The 24,352-nt window shown below is 35.7% G+C and overlaps 1 protein-coding gene across 3 annotated transcripts in view; it reads left to right on the top strand.

Annotated features, from left to right (window-relative positions):
• The window catches only part of Rs1 (Dead-box helicase Rs1), a 74,596-nt gene extending 53,648 nt beyond the window's left edge, over window positions 1-20,948 (top strand). For all 3 annotated transcript variants that reach the window (XM_089104967.1, XM_089104969.1, XM_089104968.1), the window contains exons 10-15: window positions 783-917; window positions 8,428-8,605; window positions 12,343-12,549; window positions 14,297-14,569; window positions 18,151-18,229; window positions 20,777-20,948. In XM_089104967.1, coding sequence (XP_088961093.1) covers window positions 783-917; window positions 8,428-8,605; window positions 12,343-12,549; window positions 14,297-14,569; window positions 18,151-18,229; window positions 20,777-20,909 — 1,005 coding nt within the window. In that variant the 3' untranslated portion in view covers window positions 20,910-20,948. The remainder of the gene's footprint in view (window positions 1-782; window positions 918-8,427; window positions 8,606-12,342; window positions 12,550-14,296; window positions 14,570-18,150; window positions 18,230-20,776) is intronic.
• The last annotated feature ends 3,404 nt before the right edge of the window (window positions 20,949-24,352 follow it).

Here is a 24,352-nt window from a genome sequence, read left to right as displayed (position 1 = left end):
TCTAAGTCATTTAATTAATGGTATTTTTCATTCTATTTTTAATTCCTTTTCTTTGTCTCTTTTTTTCGTTACGTTTCTTTATTTTCTTTTTTTTCAGTCATTAAATTTAAAAGAACATAAATGCTATATTTTCCCTCAAGTATTTTGGAATACAAACAAATTGCCAAAATTTTTAGCTTTATACCTTTATCAGACAGGCAGTTTTTTTGTTTTTTTAATTCGATATCGGGCCGAAGATTCATAAATAAAATTATAGAGCCCAATAAATTAAGTAGATGGCATAGCAATGTAATTTGCAATGCAATCTATTTTGAGAGAATCCAAGCTTTTCCATTTTTTCAGATTTTAGAATTATATCGACAGTTCAAAAATCAAAAGTGAGAGTTTTCTGGTCTATTCCACTTACAAACCGAATTTTGAAATCGCAATCTGGATTGTAATTCTGCCATTACACTGATATTCCTGACCATTAAAATACTATTCCACTGACAACCGTGAGTCCATATCGATCGTGAGCCCATAATCTAGATTGTGAATTCGGTTTTAAATTTCAAATCTACGTACAAAAAAGATTATGGATTTCGCCCAGTCACGTGTCGGGTTTGTAAACATTTGTTGTTCCATAGTTTGCAGTTCGACGATCTAGTTTTATTAATAGATTTTATTATTTCTTTTCTTCCACTGATAATTCACAATCTTGTTTCAATAATCTGTTTATCAGTGGAAAACGCCTCTATTCATAAATAAAAGTCCTTAAGCATAATCGGTGTGGTATTTTATAGGTGGCGGAATTGCATGGGAACCTTTCGCAGCCCCAGCGTCTTGATGCTTTAAAAAAATTTAAAGAAGAAGATGTGGATATCCTCATTTCAACAGATGTCGCTGCGCGTGGTCTAGATATTCCTGGTGTAAAAACGGTATGTAATAGTCTGTTCGTGTTTATTACGTAATTTGAAAGATGTTTACTCGGCAAAAATATTAATGCCCTCAAAATATTATTTCTTATTGATTCTTTCTTATTCTTTCTTAAATATTCTTTCGTGTTTGACTTAAACTTTATGAATCATTGACGTCAGTTATGCTGAATCTTACATAGCAAATGCGGATTAGAAATAGACAAAATATAATGAATTGCTGTGAAAGTAGTTCTTATCACCTCTATCTGGAGTTATTTTAGCATTTCAGAAAAAGTACAGGGTCTTTTATATCTCTTTTGCAGAAACAAATTTAATTTTATTTTATTCGCTGTAGTGGTAAAATCATTAGGGTGTTGGATATCCAGCTATTTGTGGCATCATTCATACCCGAAAGTGTTCTTCTAAAATCAAATAAGGCCCTAAATGAATTTTCTCGAGGTCGTAACCTATCTAGACTATTTTTCACACCGGAAAACGAACAATTATCTTATTACGAAAAATCTTATTAAACGAACAATAATCGCTGAGCGAAGCAGGGTCCCCTAGTGTACAAATAATTATTGCAATTTTTCTGTTGCAATGCGTAGCATTTAATGCGAAGCGATTAATAATACGAGACTCACTTAACAGCTGTCAAAGGGGACTGTTTTTCTCTAAAAGCTAAGAATCAACTGGTTTGTCAACAAACAAATAGCCTTTTTAAACTCTTCTTACTAACGTTCATATTTTTCAACCTTCAGGGGTCTCTAATATCAGTCAGCAGACATTTCAGAGGCTGGGGTGGGGGGGATGAATTTGCCCAAAGTCGTAACCTATTTGGAACATAATCTTATTAAATGAGAAATAATCGTCGAACGAAGCTTGGTATACAAATGGTTATTGTAATTTTTCTTCTGCATTGCGTGGCATTGTGGCAGTAATACCCAGCCACGATGCTTGGAAGAGGATTTGATACCTTAAAGGATCACTCTATCTTGTCCATTAAAAACTCTTAGTTTTTGTGCCCAAACTGTTTAGAATTGATTGGGCGGTCTTATTATAGTTCTTAGAGCTTGGATAACAGATCCAAATAAATGACAGAAAATTAAAAGGGGACAGCTTCTTCCCAGAAATTTTGTAAAACTGTGTAACTTCTCCCGTTTTATGCCAGAGATAGAGATATTCTGTTTTAATGAAACTTACATCATTAGAAGTTAGAATTTTAGTTTGTCGATTAAACAGAGCAAAATTTTCTTTTGAAGTTCAGGAAAGGTGAGTCCCTAAAATGCTCAAGCATACCTGCTAGGAAAACGCTAAAAATAAGTTCTAAAGAAATATCATTTTAGCAATTTGGTAGATTTGGCAGTTCCCTCTGGTGCTACCTGCTTTGATTGAAACCCTTCCCGTCACAGGGGGCGTGAATTTCATTTTGCGTTCAATCAAATTTCGTAGTCAAACCACATCTTCTCAATAGCTCTCGATGTAAGTTTCTCGATAAAGAGGTACCTCTTTATGGTTTGTGTTTTCGTGTTTTTTCTGAAGTTCAGGAAAGGACAGTCCCTAAATATGCTCAATTATACCTGCTAGGAAAACGCTAAAAATCCGTTCAAAGGAAATATCGCTTGAGCAGTTTGTCAGATTTGCCAATTTCCTCATGTACTACCCGCTTTGATAGGAATCCTTACCGTCACAGGGGATGTAAAATTTCATTGTGCGTCCAATCGATTTTCATAGTCAAACCACATCTTTTCAATAGCTCTCGATGTAAGTTTCTCGATAAAGAGGTACCTCTTTATGGTTTGTGTTTTCGTGTTTTTTCTGAAGTTCTGTATAGGACAGTCCATAAAAATGCTCAATTATACCTGCTAGGAAAACGCTAAAAATCAGTTCAAAGGAAATATCGTTTGAGCAGTTTCTCAGATTTGCCAGTTCCCTCATGTACTACCCGCTTTGATAGAAATCCTTTCCGTTACAGGGGACGTAAAATTTCATTTTGCGTTCAATCAAATTTCGTAGTCAAACCACATCTTCTCAATAGCTCTCGATGTAAGTTTCTCGATAAAGAGGTACCTCTTTATGGTTTGTGTTTTTGTGTTTTTTCTGAAGTTCTGTATAGGACAGTCCATAAAAATTCTCAATTATACCTGCTAGGAAAACGCTAAAAATCAGTTCAAAGGAAATATCGTTTGAGCAGTTTCTCAGATTTGCCAGTTCCCTCATGTACTACCCGCTTTGATAGAAATCCTTTCCGTTACAGGGGACGTAAAATTTCATTTTGCGTTCAATCAAATTTCGTAGTCAAACCACATCTTCTCAATAGCTCTCGATGTAAGTTTCTCGATAAAGAGGTACCTCTTTATGGTTTGTGTTTTCGTGTTTTTTCTGAAGTTCTGTATAGGACAGTCCATAAAAATGCTCAATTATACCTGCTAGGAAAACGCTAAAAATCAGTTCAAAGGAAATATCGTTTGAGCAGTTTCTCAGATTTGCCAGTTCCCTCATGTACTACCCGCTTTGATAGAAATCCTTTCCGTTACAGGGGACGTAAAATTTCATTTTGCGTTCAATCAAATTTCGTAGTCAAACCACATCTTCTCAATAGCTCTCGATGTAAGTTTCTCGATAAAGAGGTACCTCTTTATGGTTTGTGTTTTCGTGTTTTTTCTGAAGTTCTGTATAGGACAGTCCATAAAAAATCTCAATTATACCTGCTAGGAAAACGCTAAAAATCAGTTCAAAGGAAATATCGTTTGAGCAGTTTCTCAGATTTGCCAGTTCCCTCATGTACTACCCGCTTTGATAGAAATCCTTTCCGTTACAGGGGACGTAAAATTTCATTTTGCGTTCAATCAAATTTCGTAGTCAAACCACATCTTCTCAATAGCTCTGATGTAAGTTTCTCGATAAAGAGGTACCTCTTTATGGTTTGTGTTTTTGTGTTTTTTCTGAAGTTCTGTATAGGACAGTCCATAAAAATGCTCAATTATACCTGCTAGGAAAACGCTAAAAATCAGTTCAAAGGAAATATCGTTTGAGCAGTTTCTCAGATTTGCCAGTTCCCTCATGTACTACCCGCTTTGATAGAAATCCTTTCCGTTACAGGGGACGTAAAATTTCATTTTGCGTTCAATCAAATTTCGTAGTCAAACCACATCTTCTCAATAGCTCTCGATGTAAGTTTCTCGATAAAGAGGTACCTCTTTATGGTTTGTGTTTTCGTGTTTTTTCTGAAGTTCTGTATAGGACAGTCCATAAAAATGCTCAATTATACCTGCTAGGAAAACGCTAAAAATCAGTTCAAAGGAAATATCGTTTGAGCAGTTTCTCAGATTTGCCAGTTCCCTCATGTACTACCCGCTTTGATAGAAATCCTTTCCGTTACAGGGGACGTAAAATTTCATTTTGCGTTCAATCAAATTTCGTAGTCAAACCACATCTTCTCAATAGCTCTCGATGTAAGTTTCTCGATAAAGAGGTACCTCTTTATGGTTTGTGTTTTCGTGTTTTTTCTGAAGTTCTGTATAGGACAGTCCATAAAAATGCTCAATTATACCTGCTAGGAAAACGCTAAAAATCAGTTCAAAGGAAATATCGTTTGAGCAGTTTCTCAGATTTGCCAGTTCCCTCATGTACTACCCGCTTTGATAGAAATCCTTTCCGTTACAGGGGACGTAAAATTTCATTTTGCGTTCAATCAAATTTCGTAGTCAAACCACATCTTCTCAATAGCTCTCGATGTAAGTTTCTCGATAAAGAGGTACCTCTTTATGGTTTGTGTTTTTGTGTTTTTTCTGAAGTTCTGTATAGGACAGTCCATAAAAATTCTCAATTATACCTGCTAGGAAAACGCTAAAAATCAGTTCAAAGGAAATATCGTTTGAGCAGTTTCTCAGATTTGCCAGTTCCCTCATGTACTACCCGCTTTGATAGAAATCCTTTCCGTTACAGGGGACGTAAAATTTCATTTTGCGTTCAATCAAATTTCGTAGTCAAACCACATCTTCTCAATAGCTCTCGATGTAAGTTTCTCGATAAAGAGGTACCTCTTTATGGTTTGTGTTTTCGTGTTTTTTCTGAAGTTCAGGAAAGGACAGTCCCTAAATATGCTCAATTATACCTGCTAGGAAAACGCTAAAAATCCGTTCAAAGGAAATATCGCTTGAGCAGTTTGTCAGATTTGCCAGTTCCCTCATGTACTACCCGCTTTGATAGAAATCCTTTCCGTTACAGGGGACGTAAAATTTCATTTTGCGTTCAATCAAATTTCGTAGTCAAACCACATCTTCTCAATAGCTCTCGATGTAAGTTTCTCGATAAAGAGGTACCTCTTTATGGTTTGTGTTTTCGTGTTTTTTCTGAAGTTCTGTATAGGACAGTCCATAAAAATGCTCAATTATACCTGCTAGGAAAACGCTAAAAATCAGTTCAAAGGAAATATCGTTTGAGCAGTTTTTCAGATTTGCCAGTTCTCTCATGTACTACCCACTTTGATAGAAATCCTTTCCGTCACAGGGGACGTAAAATTTCATTGTGCGTTCAATCAAATTCCATAGTCAAACCACATCTTCTCAATAGCTCTCGATGTAAGTTTCTCGATAAAGAGGTACCTCTTTATGGTTTGTGTTTTTGTGTTTTTTCTGAAGTTCTGTATAGGACAGTCCATAAAAATTCTCAATTATACCTGCTAGGAAAACGCTAAAAATCAGTTCAAAGGAAATATCGTTTGAGCAGTTTCTCAGATTTGCCAGTTCCCTCATGTACTACCCGCTTTGATAGAAATCCTTTCCGTTACAGGGGACGTAAAATTTCATTTTGCGTTCAATCAAATTTCGTAGTCAAACCACATCTTCTCAATAGCTCTCGATGTAAGTTTCTCGATAAAGAGGTACCTCTTATGGTTTGTGTTTTCGTGTTTTTTCTGAAGTTCTGTATAGGACAGTCCATAAAAATGCTCAATTATACCTGCTAGGAAAACGCTAAAAATCAGTTCAAAGGAAATATCGTTTGAGCAGTTTCTCAGATTTGCCAGTTCCCTCATGTACTACCCGCTTTGATAGAAATCCTTTCCGTTACAGGGGACGTAAAATTTCATTTTGCGTTCAATCAAATTTCGTAGTCAAACCACATCTTCTCAATAGCTCTCGATGTAAGTTTCTCGATAAAGAGGTACCTCTTTATGGTTTGTGTTTTCGTGTTTTTTCTGAAGTTCAGGAAAGGGCAGTCCCTAAAAATGCTCAATTATACCTGCTAAGAAAACGCTAAAAATCAGTTCAAAGGAAATATCGTTTGAGCAGTTTTTCAGATTTGCCAGTTCTCTCATGTACTACCCACTTTGATAGAAATCCTTTCCGTTACAGGGGACGTAAAATTTCATTTTGCGTTCAATCAAATTTCGTAGTCAAACCACATCTTCTCAATAGCTCTCGATGTAAGTTTCTCGATAAAGAGGTACCTCTTTATGGTTTGTGTTTTCGTGTTTTTTCTGAAGTTCTGTAAAGGACAGTCCCTAAAAATGCTCAATTATACCTGCTAGGAAAACGCTAAAAATCAGTTCAAAGGAAATATCGTTTGAGCAGTTTCTCAGATTTGCCAGTTCCCTCATGTACTACCCGCTTTGATAGAAATCCTTTCCGTTACAGGGGACGTTAAATTTCATTTTGCGTTCAATCAAATTTCGTAGTCAAACCACATCTTCTCAATAGCTCTCGATGTAAGTTTCTCGATAAAGAGGTACCTCTTTATGGTTTGTGTTTTCGTGTTTTTTCTGAAGTTCTGTATAGGACAGTCCATAAAAATGCTCAATTATACCTGCTAGGAAAACGCTAAAAATCAGTTCAAAGGAAATATCGTTTGAGCAGTTTCTCAGATTTGGCAGTTCCCTCATGTGCTACCTGCTTTGATAGAAATCCTTCCCGTCACAGGAGGACGTGAATTTCATTTTGCGTTCAATCAAATTTCGTAGTCAAACCACATCTTCTCAATAGCTCTCGATGGTGGCTAGCCCCCTGGCAGACTTTGCTAATGGGCTCTTTGTCTTTGAGACGCGTCGAAAAATGATTTTGAGGTATTGAATCCCTTCTCATCTATCTAACGGGAAGGTTTTTCTCGTAAAGTTCGGAATCAACTGATTTGTCAACAAAGAAATCGCCTTTTGAAACTATTCCTGCTTATGTTATAGGCTTTCAACCTTTAGGAGTAGCTAATTTTATTCAGAAGACGCTTTACAAAAAATGTTAAAGGGATTGGGAGTGGAAACGAATTTCCCCAAATTCGTGACCTATCTAGAACTTTTTTCCACGCCGGAAAATGGTAGTATGCCAGTTTCAGATTCTCAGTGCCGTTTTCGAGAAATATATATGTATATATATATTATATATATATATATATATATATATGTATATATATATATATATATATATATATATATATATATATATATATATATATATATATATATATATATATATATATATATATATATATATGTATATATATATGTATATATAAACAATTATTGTTTGTTTACTAAGAAAGATAATCTCTATGTAAATTAGTTTAAAAGTAGATTTAAAAAAGTAAATGAGGAGTGTTTTATTTCCTTGTTCTTCTTCTTTTTTAATTTGCATTGATTTTATTTTTTGATTTGTTTTTTTTTTTTTTTTTTGTTTTTCTCTGGTTCTTATTTTGGTTATTTGTTTAGTTCATCTATTAATATTGAGTATTATTTTTTCTCTTTTTTATCTTGTTTCATGTAACTATTAAGTGTAAAGTAAAGGTTAGGATATTAGTGTGCGTACCAGAATTGATCCAGTAGTTTTTTCCTTGCGTAGCTGTTTGTATTAAGAAATGGTTGATATGTTCTGAGTTTAAGGAATGTTAAGTATGTTGTGAGGTTTGTTTTAAGCTTGTGTGAGTTAAAGTATGTTGTAAGTATCCGTAACTCCCACCCAATCACTAATCTGAAAACAGTTATTAGGCATTGTATGACGTGTACCTTATCTGAAGCGGGTATTCTTCCATTTTTCAGTCGTAGTCCCTTGGTTGTTGATGCTTACAGGAGAGTATACGTTTTTTATTTTAATGCTTGTTGTCTGACAAGTTTATTTTATCATTTCGGTTAATATCGAAGTTGTTTGGTGAAAATGTTATTCCAATTATCGCGGGTTAAGCCTTTAGTATTGTTTCATGGACCAAATTCTAAATGGTAAAATTTGAAGCTTGAAAAAATGTGTTTTTTTTATTATTATCCATAAAGTTCTATATAATATTATAAAACTAAATGAAATGGGTTAATATAAATTTCATTTTTATGTAACTTTTTTCTTCTTCTTTTTTTACTGATTATCCTTCTGTTCTTTCATTTTTGAAAATCTTTTCTCCAAATACCATTTAAGGGATAGTATTTTCAAATATCACTATTGTTGCTTGAAATATTATGACATCAAATTTCAAAACAAATATTTCGTGCAACCAGAATTTTTTGTTGTTGTTGTATCAATTGAGAATATAATAAAAGGAATATAAATTTTAGGTTATAAATTTTACAATGCCAGCGTCAATGGAACGATATATTCATCGAGTTGGCCGAACTGCCCGCGCTGGAAGAAGCGGAGTTTCTGTTTCACTTGCCGGAGAATCTGAACGGAAAATTGTCAAGGAGATTATCAGATCCGCTAAAAATCCTGTCAAAAGCCGAATTATTCCCTTGGGTAACCCATACACTTTTTCTTTCTTTTGTCTCTATTTAAACCAATTTTCGCGTTTTTGGCTGAAGAAACAGGCTTGTATATTTTATTTATATTGTATTTGAATGAGAAAAAGCTTTTTATAACTTTTTTTTCAGTACTTGCTTGAATCAGTAAAACTTATTTGTAAGTGTAAACAAAATTTAGATTTTAAGTTAAGAAAATACTACATGGTACTTTCAAAATTGGGTTTTCAGGCTTAAACACCATTGTTGTACACAGCCACGAATATAGAGTTTGCGGGGCCACTCGAAATATCATGATTATAAATACTCTTCTATAACCGATTCTATTTTCTCTATAATTCTATGTTTTTGCTTTTTTTCAAATCCCCCCTCCTGGGAAAAAAATTGTTGTATCTGTGTCTCAGCATATCTTTATCAGAATTACAAAAAAAAGAGGTATTTTCGATCTGTTAAGCATGAAGTAATCGAGTTTTAGACAAAAATACAAAAAAAATTAAAGCCCCCTCCCCCCATCTCCATTAATGAACTAAATTCTTGATTTTGTGCTGTTGTTCGGCTCTGGACCAAAGAGTATGAATAACAAAAAAAACTATCAACGCTATCTAGCATTTGGAGACGCCTGGCTTTTTTTTCAGTGTAAGAATAAGAATTTTATTTAGTGTAACTGGTAAAATTAGGGTATTACTTACTTACTTGCATACTTGTAGCAGGACTAGGGCATTTCAGCTCTCCCTGGCGTCCAGCACCTTCGTCATTATGGTAAGCTAAGAGTCTTGGTCTTTCGTGAGTGGCTCAATCAATTCCATCCAGGACGTACCACATCTTTGTCCATACTTCTTGAAGTCACCGACTGGGTCTAGGTTTGCCTTGATGCAGGCTTCTGTGCTCCATGTCGCTTTTTCCATCCCGGAAGAGGCGTACATTTGAATATTTGAGGGCTTTATTGATAGGCATGGCCGAACCATCGGAGCCTTCTTTGTTTGATTATAGCTTCAAATCACCACGTTGATGGTAAATTTTGCGGAATCCATCATTGCTGACTCGATCACAGGGTTCGATGCCAATGATTCTCCTTAGACATGAATGGTTGAATGCGTTGAGAGCTTGTATGTCGGATGCTTTCAGAGCCCACGTCTCACAGCTGTATAGTAGGATAGATCGAATGAGGGCCTGATATATCCTTATTTTTGTCTTCAAAAGGGCTTTCTGTTGGTTCAATAGAGAGTGGTTTAGCCGGGTGCAGTTGCTGAATGAGCTAGGCTCCAGTCGCTGAAGTAATTTTTGACTGAATTTCTGATATGCTTCATCCTATTGGGTCAACCAGAGAGCCTAGGCACTTGAATTCAGGTATCTCATCTATGATCGACTCTTCTGGTAAGATTGGGAGGTCTTGAGATGATATACCAGACACCATGACTTTTGTCTTCGAGGAGCTTATCTCCAGGCCCACCAGAGAGGATTCTTCAGCTACTTTCAATAGCATGGAGTGAGCTTCTGAACGAGATTTAGTTAATGAACTAGTATCGTCGCTGTATTCTAGATCGGTGATCACAAAATTGGGATCTACTTCAACGCCTGAGTCGATCCAGTAATTTAGTCGATTACGAAATTAAATAAGACGGAAACAATATACATCCCTGTCAGACACCAAAATCAATTTGAAACATCGAGGACAGTTCCCCACCGATCTGAATTTGGGCTCGCGTATGCTGGTAGTATGCTTGAATAAGTCTGACTATCTTGTCTGGTACTTCATCTTCCGTCATGATCTTCCAGATTCCATCTCTTAGAACAGAGTCAAAAGCTGTTATAAAATCTATGAATGGACACTGTCAGTTTCTTGTGTTTTGTCCTGCGTTTAAGGATTTGTCTTAAGACGAATGGGCCTTGTCTTCACGTTGCGCTGGACATAAAAGCGGTTATGTAGCACTATGGCGAATATTTTACCAGCAATGTAGATGAGGGAGATCCCACGATAATTGCTGCATTTTATCTTTAGCCCTTTTTTGAAGACCAGAAGGATTAGCCGGAATAGCATGGGAACCAGGGGATCTATTAATTTTCAGGCAGTTGATCGCTTGTTGGACTTCATCTAACGCGGGGGAACCACGTTCACGTCTTTGTAGATACTGGTGGGTTGGTGTGGTTCCCGAGGGTCATCAGGGCTGTGGCTTGGGCTACGGCTATGCTGTTTATGATCCGTTGCTGTGGAAAGTTGGTGCTGGTTAAATAGTTTGCTGAAGTACTCCTTCCAGCGATAAATACAAAAAACAAGTTTTTCAACTGAAAGTAAGGAGCAACATTAAACTTAAAACGAACAGAAATTATTACGTATATGAGGGGAGCTGTGCCTTCTTCAACACATCGCTCTTCACGCTAAAGTTTTTTGGCAGTTTTAAGAAAGTTACTTAATGTTCTAATTAAAATACCATTGTGTTTCAGGAGTCGTTTTTAAATAATTGGGACAAAATTTAAACTTTAGCGTATAGAGCGAGGTGTTAAGGAAGGGGCAACCGCCCAAATGTACGTGATAATTTCTGTTCGTTTTAAGTTTTGATGCTGCTCCTTGCTTTCACTTGAAAAAAACTTATTTTTTTAATTTCATTCCTGATAGTTTTTTAAATAACGCCAGGAAATCTGGCTCCACCTCCACGGAGAAATCCCCCTCCCCACGGAAATATCCTCTTACAATTCAATCCTGGTGAAAATTTACCCCGGACATTTACCCTTAACACCTCCACGCGTAAAATTGAGTCGGTAAAGAGAAAGCAAGACGTATAAAGAAATGTCGTGCAAAGAAACGGGCATACATCCAATGAAAAAAACTAGAAAAGAGAAAATTAAAGTGAATGGATCAAACAACGTGTCTCTGGTGCAGATGAGAACCAAACTGAATGACTCCCTTGTTGCTTTCTGATTGTGACAGAAGTGACTCAATGCGGTATTCAGGTATGAGCTTAGATTTAGTGAAAGTAACCATTTTACATTTTATTTATTCCTATTTTCTCGGCTTTAATTACTTTACGTTTTCCTTTTATAAATTGTTCTGGATTTTATTATTTCTTCTTGTTGTTATCCTTAGTTTGTTCTCTTTTGTGGGTTTCCGTTTTTATTCTGATCTTCACTGAAGACCCTTTGATAAATGCGGAATATTCGCGGGATTTTTATTTTTTATTGTTTTCTTCATTGGTCTTAGACTCTTTCACTTACAAATACTCGCTGCTCTGGAGACCAGAAAAAAAGTTCGATGATCACTGTAGAACGATGCAGAACTGCTTGGAGGCTTCCAACTTTTCAGTTGGTTCTGGGACAGAGATTGAATCTACCATGTCGAAGCCGTTGCACCTGGCCGAACCTCATGAAAGACTTCTGTTGGTGAAACTATGGATGCCGGCCGTGGCGGATCAGTATCTAAGTTCCCGTCAAAAAGTAAGTAAGTTTTCCACCTATTCGGTCAGCTCTGGGACAGGGATTGGCTGCACCATATTGACCTCACCTGCCCGTGCCTCATGAAAAACCTCTATTGGGGAAATTATGGATGCCGGCCGAGGAGGAGCTGTATCTGTTTCCTGTCAAAAGTAAATTTCACCGGTTTCTTGATGACCCATGGAAAACGGTCTGTTTTCACGACAAAAAAAGCTACTATTTTTTAATTCTCTTGTTTAGTTCTAGTTTATTTTTTTCTTTTTGTCAATGTCTATATTTATGTCTTGCTTATCTATATTTCCTCTATAGATGTTCTTCAAAGGTATAAGGAAACAGTTGAAAGTGTAGAGAAAGATGTGAAAAAAGTTCTAAATCAAGAGCACACAGACAGAGTATTGGGCTCGCTGCAACAGAAAATCAGTAAAATGGAAAAAATGGTGAACACTAATCCCGAGGAGCTTATGAAATTGAAAAGGCAATGGTATCAGACACATAAAGAAAGGGTTGCTGAGATGGGTAAGTGTTAGGGTAGTCTCTAGCTGTTCGGTTGTAATTTCGATTAACCCACCAAGTTTGCATAAGAAAAGAAAGACAATGGTTCCTAACATAATAAAAATAAGGTATTGAAAGTTAAAGAAAATGCCTCCATTTAGAAAAATACCTTCAAATTAAGTTCCTCCTCTAAATCTATAAGTAGCAAATTTCTTCTGACTGTAAAGACTGTCTAATTCCTCTTAAAGGCTGAAGTGGGAGGGGGTGGTGATAAGGAATAATAGCTTCCTCAGGTAGAATATTCCATTCATCTACAGTGTGGCTTTGAAAATCCAACGGTCAGTGTTTCTACGTAATTGTTCCCGTCTAAAATATAAAGAACAAATAGGGAGGTCACTTTGATTAAAATGGACTAAATTGTCTACCGGGACGTTATCGTAAATGGGAGGTTGGAGCCAAGGCAAAAGACTCTAAGCCTTTGTCTAAATTTAAGGCTTATTCTATGCTCTGTTTGTGTTTTTTGTTGCACAGAAACATTTTCTTGTTTTGGATGGGTATCGATGTAACTCCTTGTTTAGTGTCGTGTTTTCAATATTCCTCTTTCTAACAAGTAACCGAGCTCTTGTCTTTGCCTCGTTATATAACCTGTTATATGAAGATAACTGTATGATGATCCCTCCGAAGTTTATATCTCGTGTCTCTAAGGTCAGTTTCAGTGGCTTTAAATTAGGCCTTGATGTAATCTACCTCATTTTTGAATTCTTATCCGGTATGCAGTAATCTAAGTTGTTCTTTGGGTCCAAGTTTGTCGTTTTATTTTGAATTTTTCGTATTCTTTCTTCTTTTTCTACATAATAGATTGTCTTAATCTTGTTTCTGTTATTTGACAACTTTAGTAGCTTTTTCTCTTACATTTCGATATTTTTTCCAATTTTCTCATCTTTCCTGATCTTTCTTTATTCCCCCGCCTCTCTCTCTTTCTCTCTCTCTGTCTCTTGCTCTCACTTTCTCTATGTTTATGCTTAATTGAAATCGTAGTTTTTCTTATTGCAAATATCTTTAAATTTATAATTATTAGAATTATTTACCCATAAGGGATTGTTGAATCCAAAACAGAAGTAAGTTATAGGACCTGAACTTGTGGTAGGGATCGTTTGTAATGTTCTTGTAAAAATAGATAAGTGAGAGTTTTTGCTGCCATTACCAGGGCTATCAAGAAGAGGCATGGAGCAGGCAGGTTAACCGTGACCCCAAGCCTCCGGTGCAAGATTTTGTTTTTCAGCATAAAAATTGGCTTTACGATTTCAAACGTTTACGTTTTTTTCACTTAATAGAACATCCCGAAACCAAAAGTGATCTGTGGTCAGAACGTTTCAGAAAATATACGCTGTAGTATACAACCCAGAAGTATAATTAAGGTATGGGCCTGGTCCTGAGAAATATTTAGTGCAGTTTTACTTCCAATATCCATAATTATTGCTAGAACTTGACAAACTATTAATTTAGCTTTTTCTACTTTTTTTAATGAAGAAATCATTAACCCCACAGTAACCAAAGTCATAAATAAAAGGGTTGTTTACGAGGAAATTTGTCCTTAGGCCCAATCTTGGTCCAAAACGGCCCCATCATGAATACCGTCAGGAATGTCTTAATAAATTTAGCTAAAATTTTTTCGACTTAATTCGATTTAGAGCCCTGGCGTCTTACTTAGGCTATGACTAATCAGTTTGTCTTCTTTTCTTAACAGTAGAATATTTTCTTTTTTTCATAGAACGTTTGCGATTAACGGCTGAAGACCGAGTAGCCATTGCCCAAAAAGAGAAAGATAAAGACCAAAAGAAAAAAGAAAAACGGAAAGAAAAAAAGAAGAATCTTGAGCTGAATAAGAAAAACCACATGGAAACAGCTGAAAAGAGAATTGAGAAAGAACTAGAGAGAGCTGCTGCTTTCCAATCTCGAGTGGCGAAACGGAATAAAAAGCCTCAAAGAATGAGGGAATTGGAAGAAGATTTTGCACATAAAGTTGAGAAAAAAATAGCCACAAGTAAGTCTACCACTGTTATATGGAATGTAGTGCGAATTGATACCCCCCGCTCCCGACCTGCGGAGAAACAATTTCAACTGAATCGTTTCAAATTTTGAAGAGCACTTAATTTTTTCCCCTGTTGACTTTCCAAATTTTTATATTGACAAGTTGAGCTTTTCAATATATCCAACACAAATACTTAGATATAGGTAGAAGAAGGTGTTGAAGCTCACCTGTTGCTATGGGTTATCAGTCTTCAATTGTTCAATTGATCGATATTTTTCCATTAATTATTCAATTAATATAATTAATCAATACTTGTTCAATTGACAGGTATTAGTCAATAAACCTGTATCATTTTCACGTTTGTTTAAATTTGAATTATATGGATGTTCATGGAGTAAATACGCGGACCGTTGTCAATACATGGATTAAAAAATGAATTCAACAAGTGTCCAGAAGAAAATCATTGAAAAGGGAAAGGGAAACGAACAGAAACAATTAAATAGATTTAGATTGGCTTATCTTTTTAGAGGCTGGGATTGCAGTAATATTGCTTCCAGGCCTCTTGAATGTATTTGAGGCGCGACTCCAAATTTCACATAGGCTTGCTTATGCTTTTCGTCCGTAAAAATTTGAACAGGACTAGTTTGTAGATTCCCAAAGACAAATGCATCCTCAGAGGGTGTATAAAGGTGAAATACACTCTTCTTCAGCTGTTTGGTGCCATATCTTTTTCGCTTACTTTTTGTTCGTTCCACATTGTTTTTCTTTAATTTGGCGCCCTTTACTACCAAAAATTGCATAACCGTGTATGAGTTTTTTTTTTCATTTAAATTTGATTACTGTTCTTTTTTCTTTCTTTTTTTAGTTTAATTTTTGAATTAGTTTCCACTTAATCAATTCAAACATTCAGATATAATTTTCACCGTCCTTGGTGCTTTCAATAATATTTATAACCTAAACGAAAGCACATATTTCTCACCTTTTTAAAAAAGTAATTGACATCTCTTGTACCCTTAGTGATTTTTCGCGCATTCCGTAGTGATTTTATGGGAAGTGAGATTTCCCATACTCTTAATCGACTAGTCGTATTTGTAGAGGTGTAAGGAAACTAGGCTCTCACGGGAGTGCTCCTCGGTGCACTCGCGTGAGCACTCGGTCCATTCCAAAAGCCAATTAGCATCAGTTATTTGTTACTACTTTCATCCTGAAATAACGCATACCTGCAAATCTTTCCAAAAGAAAAGAAACAGGTACACATTTGAGTTTTTTCTTTTTTAGCACATAGAATACGAAGAATTGACCATATTTCATCTCTTTGAGATAATTTCATTTCATTTCATATTTCATTTCATTTCATCGTAATTGACATCTCTTGTACCCTTAGTGATTTTTCGCGCATTCCGTAGTGATTTTATGGGAAGTGAGATTTCCCATACTCTTAATCGACTAGTCGTATTTGTAGAGGTGTAAGGAAACTAGGCTCTCACGGGAGTGCTCCTCGGTGCACTCGCGTGAGCACTCGGTCCATTCCAAAAGCCAATTAGCATCAGTTATTTGTTACTACTTTCATCCTGAAATAACGCATATCTGCAAATCTTTCCAAAAGAAAAGAAACAGGTACACATTTGATTTTTTTTCTTTTTTAGCACATAGAATACGAAGAATTGACCATATTTCATCTCTTTGAGATAATTTCATTTCATTTCATATTTCATTTCATTTCATCGTAATTGACATCTCTTGTACCCTTAGTGATTTTTCGCGCATTCCGTAGTGATTTTATGGGAAGTGAGATTTCCCATACTCTTAATCGACTAGTCGTATTTGTAGAGGTGTAAGGAAACTAGGCTCTCACGGGAGTGCTCCTCGGTGCACTCGCGTGAGCACTCGGTCCATTCCAAAAGCCAATTAGCATCAGTTATTTGTTACTACTTTCATCCTGAAATAACGCATACCTGCAAATCTTTCCAAAAGAAAAGAAACAGGTACACATTTGAGTTTTTTTTTCTTTTTTAGCACATAGAATACGAAGAATTGACCATATTTCTTATAAACAATAGCTGCGCCCAAAAGAAAAGCCCTTTCTTTTGAAAAGCCCTTTCCAAAAGAAAAGCCCTTTCACAACTTTTTTAAAAATGAGTTGGAAAGTGAGGCAGTTTGATGAGAAAATGTCTTGGGGTGCATTCCAGAAGCCAATTAACATTAGTTTAAATTAGTTAGTGGCTTGGTCGCTTTACTTGAAAAAATCGACGTCCTTTGGAAAATCGAAACTCTAAAAAAATCGAGCTTTAACTTACATCATATTTCTTAGGAGGTAGGGAAATCGGCCAGGATTGACCGGGAAACAGTGCCTTTAGCCCCCACAACTAAACATATGGGAATATGACAGAAAAATTTTAAGAGTGGTACAGATCAGAAGAGTGGTACAATTATGCCTTTGAATGTGCTTTACTTGGGAAGCATACTTCACTTCTTACGTAAGCTAAAAAGCATCGTTGGGCTATGAAGCAAAATAAAAGAACATAATGAGGAATTTGTTAAGACATTGCAACCAAAGCAAATATTTCGGTTATACAAGTATTGTCGTCTTCAGTGAAATATAATATAAACAAATAAAAAGAAAACTAAATTACTTAAACAGCTCATGGAAAAAAAAAATCAAACTAAAATAATAGATTACATTTTGAAAGAGTCTCTAAGTCTTCGCCTTTCAAAGGTTCAGCCAAGGTTGGCTTAGTTCCAAGACCAATAGGCTACTTCTCAATTCCTCTTTCTATGCTACTAATCCATTCACTCGCAAATGCGTCCCCTCCCCACCCCAAGGTCCCATATATCGTAATAATGTATCTCTTCGTTACATCAATACAGTCATCTCTCTATTCCTATTTTAAACCCATTTGATGGAAAGGAAGTGTGGTCTGGTGATCTTCATTATTTACATTATTTCCACTATGAAGAAACTGTTCTGTTGAGCTTAAAGGTTGTAAGGGAAAATTGAGTTTTGGTTTGTTGTGTTGTGGTGAAATGCTGGTGCTTTCGTGTTTTCGATTTTCTTGTAGTCACGGGTCTAGCTTGGAAATGGTAATGGGAAATAAATCTGAAAATTTTCGAACAGGGGGACTAAGAAATGGATAAGAATAGTTCTTCTGAAGCTAGAAATTTTTTTTTGTAATTTTTCATAATTTTTTTTTCTTCTTCCTAGTATCGAAAAATGGTACTGCATTTACAGAAATATAGCTTGGACTTTTTTTTGGAAATTTCAACATTTCCTTTTTATCAAAACATCATGTCGCTGACAACTTTTTTTTACTTTCAGCGATACCAATTAAGGACTTACTAAATTCTTTTCTTTTGTGATTTTCGATGTCGATTCAATTCTCTTAGAGCTTGCACTACTAACATGGAAGTTGCAAAGGAATTACAAGTCGGAACCTATCAGGTTCACCTAATAGAGCCATCAGTGTAGGCTCTCAATTCATAAGCTCAATAGAGCCATACTCTCAAAAGAGAGGCTCTCAATAGAGCCATGTGTGTAGGAGTGTTTTGCTTATGATTTTGAAGAATTTATTTATTAATTCTTTATTTTTTTTTAGAAGTGAAAGGAAAGCGCTCCAACTTTGACAGAGATCTTGTCGATACTGCTCGGAAAAATGTCAAGCGACTTCGTTTTGAGTAAGTTCTCTGTTTTGTCTCCATACTTATTTTATACATGTGTATTTAGAAGTATTTGCTAATTGGTTCGTATATATAAATGATCAATCAATGACTTAGCATAACAATAACCAGCATGCAGCAACGTTTTCTGCCAATAGAGAGTAATTTTCAAAATTTAAGAGAAAACAGTTAAAGAAACAAAAAAGCGGAGGGGGTGCAAGTAATCCGTTGCATATATAGAAAAAGGTATAGAATATGGCACTGGACATTATAGTCCCTACTGGCAGTGCTCATGTCTGTTTCATGGTCTTGCATCCAGGAAGTGCAATGGGGGGGTCCATCCATCCCGTGCTTTCTGGGGCGACTCTGGCTGAGCTTGCAAAGTCACGCCACTGACCCACGTTCCATACCAAGTGACACCAGGACTCGAACTTCTGTCCTTACGGGCGAAGAATTTCAAGTCTAGCACGTTAACTACTAGGCTATGACGGCTGTCAGTTGCATAGAATATCTAATTATTACTCCGTCTACCACAAAAAAACTTGTTTAACGAAGAAGTTTAATAATAAATTAGAAGAGTACAATGGCTGAACACAAATGGTGCAGTCCCAATTTTGCCGTTGTAGTGTGACCCACGGGGTCATTATTAAATAGAGTATATGCATTTAACTTGACATTTGTGTTTCCTTCTGTATGAAATGGTTGAAGTTACATTTAGAGGAATTTAAAGATTATCTTTTTGAGACTATTTCTGCCGGGAATTGGAAATGGCAACTGATAACTAAAAGAAGCTTTTTGACAAATAGTCGTGTTTATAGCTCCTTGGCGAATGTGATCAGTTCGTGTGACATCGGAATCAAAGTCATCTTGTTCATGAATGCCGTCGTAACCAAGAATAAATTCCAAATTGCTGAAGCTCGTCTTTAGAATATAAATAAATAAAAACCGGACTAGTAGTTATAAAAATGATACGTGATAAGGCACAAATGCCACATAATGTCAAATGACTATCTCAAGTCATAACTGGTCACCAATCTAAGCTCTTTGAAAAAAACTCGTGTCTACAAGCTCGCGGTCTAATGTGATCGGTTCATTTTGAATGAGAATCAACATCATTTTGTGACTCTAAACTGTCGTAGTCAAGAATAAATTCCAACTAACTGGGGCTCGTGTTTAAGAAAAACAACTAATTAACAAATGACTGATGATCAGAGGCAAATGCCACACAATATTGAATGACTGTTTCAAGTGGCAACTGGTCGCCAACCGAAGCTTCTTGACAAATATTCGGGCCTACAAGCTTCTCGGCTATTGTGATCAGTTGGTGTGAAATCAGAGTCAAATTAATTTTTTTTATATAAGCTATCATAGTCAAGAATAAATTCCTACTAACTCATGGTCGTTCTTGTTATGATAATAAAAAAGTACTGTTTATTAAAAAATTACACATAATGAGATGCAAATGCCACTTAATGTCAAATTACTATTTCAAGTGGCAACTGGTCACCAAACGAAAGCTTTTTGACAAATATTCATGTCTATAAGTTGTTGGGCTAATGTTATCCGTTCAGGGGAGATTAGAATCGAAATGATTTTGTTCATAAAACCTCCAACTAAACTGCTGCAAGCTCCAAAAAATTCAACTAAATGATGATCATACTTGTGAAAAGAAAAACAGATGAATAGCATTGATTGAAAAAAGACACATGATAAAGTACAATGAATCTTCAAAGCGTTTTGTTCGAACAGTAGGTGGTCTTATCATATGGGTCATATGTCTTATCATAAATTAGATCTCATGTTTCAGCTTCTAATATAGGCTAGCCTACGTAATCAATAGAAATAATACAATTAAACCAAATTATTGAGAAACAAGGGGACTTCATTTCACGAGAATTAGGAAAAAGAGCTTATATTATTACCCTAATTTCCATGTTGTAAATAGCCATTTCACACAAATTTCGCTGCGATTTAAGGCCCATTCACAATGAGATTTTACGAATGCTGGAATTTAGCGAGTGCTAATTTGAGCCAATCATATTTTTTGAAGAATTTTGTGATCGTCCGTAGAATTCTGTGAAAAATCATCATTGGCTCCAATTGGTGCTAGCCAATTCCCAAAACCACGATCACAAATGTTTTATCTTTATCTACTTTCAATTCTATCATCTTTATCTGCTTTCAAGTTTTATCTACTTTCAATAGAATTTTGTGATCGTCCGTAGAATTCTATGAAAAATTGTCATTGGCTTCTATTGGTGCTAGCCAATTCCCAAAACCACGATCACAAATGTTTTATCTTTATCTACTTTCAATTCTATCATCTTTATCTGCTTTCAAGTTTTATCTACTTTCAATAGAATTTTGTGATCGTCCGTAGAATTCTATGAAAAATTGTCATTGGCTTCTATTGGTGCTAGCTAATTCCCAAAACCACGATCACAAATGTGTTATCTTCTTTGTTTTACCGTACTGTAGCAAAGAAAATCTGGTGTGAGTACTACAAGTCCTTTTGCCATTAAAATGTATTATTACTTGCGCATTATTATATTTTTATTCTTACAGGGCAACAAGCCATAAGAAGCAAGAAATTCGCGAAAATCAACAGAAAAAGCGTTTCTTCAGAAAAGGAGACGTCAAAGACAAATCAAATAAAAGTAATACCTTTGGAAAACAGTCAAGGAAAGGAAAGTTCTGATGATTTACAGTTCTTTGAAAATAAAAATTAAATTACTCACTTTTATTTCTTTCCCTTGGGTAGAAAAAGGAACTCGGTAATACAAAACACACTAGTACATAAAATAAATGATGGGTGAATTGCACATTCGAACTTTGAGGTTTGACACAGGTCTACAAAAAAGGCCATACGGGATTCCATAGGCCGTATATTTTATACAGGATTACAATAAGGCCCCAGGCCTAATTGCCAATTAGATTGACTTAGACTATTTTTGGTGTCTAATGTTCTAAAACTGACTGACTATATTTTCACTATTGAATCTAAAATTGAAATCGGTTTTTCTCTATCAGCTCTTGATTTTTAGATTCCATAGGCTGCATGTTTTGCACAGGATTACATGGGTCATAGGCGTAAATGCCAATTATATAGGCATAGATTTTCTGGAGCAAAACAATAATTTTGGCCCAAAGAGGGCCGAAATGCAGTTTTGTGAAAATTATGAGGTAGCCAATAGGTTTAAGGTTATTGGAAAAGCTATATGTTTAGCTCTCCAGCTTCAGAGGCTATATTGCTGCATTCTGGTGCAGTGTTGTCTAATAGCTACGTGCAGTCTGTAGTGTTGTCCAATAGCTAAATGTAGTCTGCGTAAAATAAACGGATAATGCACGGAACAATTTTTAAGCTTCATTTAACTGATTTTTTTCATTTTTTGCTTCATATGATTTGTTTATGCTGGTTTACAGTTATGTATCTGCTGTTGGGGAGGAGGCTTAGTGGATCTTTCAATAAGGAGGGGGGATGCCTGAAGCCAGAAGGAAAGCGTTTTTGCCCCGTATATTCTAAATTTCATTAAGCATTCAGATATATCAAACAGTTCGTGGTTACGAACTGTAAGCAAGGAGTGACCCGGCTCAATAGTAATCTAAACTCTAAAAAAAGGAATCTTAATACCAATAGATACATCAAAAGCACCAATGTTCATGCTGATTTCAAATATGTAAGTTTCATCAAGTTTAGTCTTACCCATCAAAAGTTACGCGCCTGAGAAAATTTGCCTTATTTTTGAAAAAAAAGGAAACACCCCCTAAAAGTCATAGAACCTTAATGAAAATCACACCGTCAGATTTATCGTATCAGAGAACCCTACAGTAGAGGTTTCAAGCTCCTATATACAAAAGTGTGGACTTTTGTATCTTTGCCAGAAGAAAGATCACGGATGCATGTTTTTTTTTATTATTTTTTTTACAGTGGTGATCATATTGACCCAGTGGTCCTAGAATATCTTGGGAGGGCGCATTCGAACGGAAATTAAAAGTTCTAGTGCCCTTTTAAGTGATCAAAAAATGGAGGGCAACTAGGCCCCCTCCCACGCTCATTTTTTCCCAAAGTCACCTGATGAAAATTTTGAGATAGCTAGCACGGCTATCTTTCCCCGGCTTTTGTTCAGCACGGTTGAAAAATATGTCTTTCAGTATGACTTAATCCCCCACAGTCCCGGGGAAAGGGCTGCAAGTTATGAACTTTGCCAAATGTTAATACATAGTATTGGTTATTGGGAAGTATACAAACGTTTTTAGGGGGATTTTTTCTAGTAGTGGAGGGGGGGGGTGGATTGGGGGTTATGTGGGAGGATCTTTCCATGGGGGAAGGGATATTACTATGAAGGGGGCGCTGGATTTCCCAGCATTATTTAAAAAAACGATCAGAAAGTTTTCAACTGAAAACTTTTCAACATCAAAACTTAAAACGAACAGAAACTGTTACGTATATGATTAGGTTCGGCCCCTTGTCAATACCTCGCTCTTTACGCTGAAGTTTTTTTTAGTACTTTCATAAGAGCTATTTATTCTAATTAATGACCTTTTTGATTTAGGGGTCATTCTTAAAGAATTGGGAAAAAAATCGAACTTTAGCGAGGTATTTATTGACTAGGGGGCAAGCCCCCCTAATATACGTTACACAAATATACGAATATAGAAGTTCGTTACATAAGTTAATTCGTAAGTTACGTATACTTATTACTAATAAAAACGTTCGTAAATAAAATTAAACAACTTTCGAGAAAGCCATTTAGCCAAAAAAAAGAGTAAAATTAATATGCCAATTTCGTTTTAATTATTCATGTACGGTGAGCCAAAATCAAAACCAGCATTAATGTAAAAATTTTCAGAAATTAAATAAAAAAAAGAAGTTTTTTTTTAACTGAAAGTAAGGAGCGACATTAAAACTTAAAACGAACGAAAATTATTCCGTGTATGAAAGAGGCTGTCCCCTCCTCAACGCCTCGCTCTTTAAGCAAAAGTTTGACTCTTTCTCACAACTCATATTTTTTAAAACAATAAAAAACTTTAGCATAAAGAGCGAGGCGTTGAGGAGGCGACAGCCCCTTTCATATACGGAATAATTTTGTTCGTTTTAAGTTTTAATGTCGCTCCTTACTTTCAGTTAAAAAACCTGTTTTTTTATTTAATTAAATATATGAATAAAAGTTCCCTAATAATAATACCTTAATTCTACCTGGGATTTCGTCTAGTTGAACACGCAACTGTATGAAAAATTCATTCCAGTCACTACTGTCGCCATGCATTATTTGGTCATGCGCAGCAAGAGCTCTATCTTCAATACTTTCCCAACCTGACTTAGAAACTTCAGTACTCATCATGGCAAAGCAGGCCTATGTGAAAGTTGGAACCCTGTGTCGAATACATTCAAGAGGCCTGAAAGCAAGAGTTTGTCACTTAAAATCATAGAGGATTTCTGGAATTCCAGCTTCCTCAAAGATAAGCCAACCCAAATTTTGGTTCACGTATTGCCAACGTATGCCACGTATTTCATTTTTCGGTCTACGTATTGCTAACGGTCCATGTATTTGGTCCAGGACGGTCTGCGTAATTCAAATTAAAAAAACGTGAAAATCATACGGCAAAGGACGGTCTGTTGATTAATATCTTTTAATTGAATATTATCGATTAATTGAATAATGGATGCCTGATAACCAATGGCAGCAGGGGAGTTAAGAGACTTGAGGACATACGTTTAAAGCCAATTAGAGTCAGAAAATTTTCGTCAAAACTTCGGACCCCAGAGAAAATTAGTCTTTGACTAAAAAGGTGAAAATTGAGGTGAATATTTATAATTAGACCTCATTACAAGACCTGGCGAATTCTAGCAAACAAATAATTCTGGCTATTTTCCTAAAACCTTTCGTAAATACAATTGTGATTTATATTTATACTTTTGAATCACTAAGAGATGAACATATTAAAATATTCTTGAAAGTTCAAGTCTTTTAATGCGCAAATTAGAATTTTAGTAGATATTGATATAATTATTTATTTATTTCTAACCCGCCATACATTACACAAAGACGTAGTACACAGAAAAAACGACAAAAAGAAAAAGAAATTGGAATAAGAGAAAGAAAAAAAAAGAAAGAGACACCAAACTATCAAAACAATTTA

Source organism: Artemia sp. Qi Xiang Cuo, chromosome 19 (genome assembly GCF_049724085.1).
Source record: "Artemia sp. Qi Xiang Cuo chromosome 19, ASM4972408v1, whole genome shotgun sequence".
NCBI lineage: Eukaryota > Metazoa > Arthropoda > Branchiopoda > Anostraca > Artemiidae > Artemia > Artemia sp. Qi Xiang Cuo.
The sequence above is the reverse complement of the archived record's forward strand: the minus strand, read 5'-3'. Positions and strand labels throughout refer to the sequence as shown.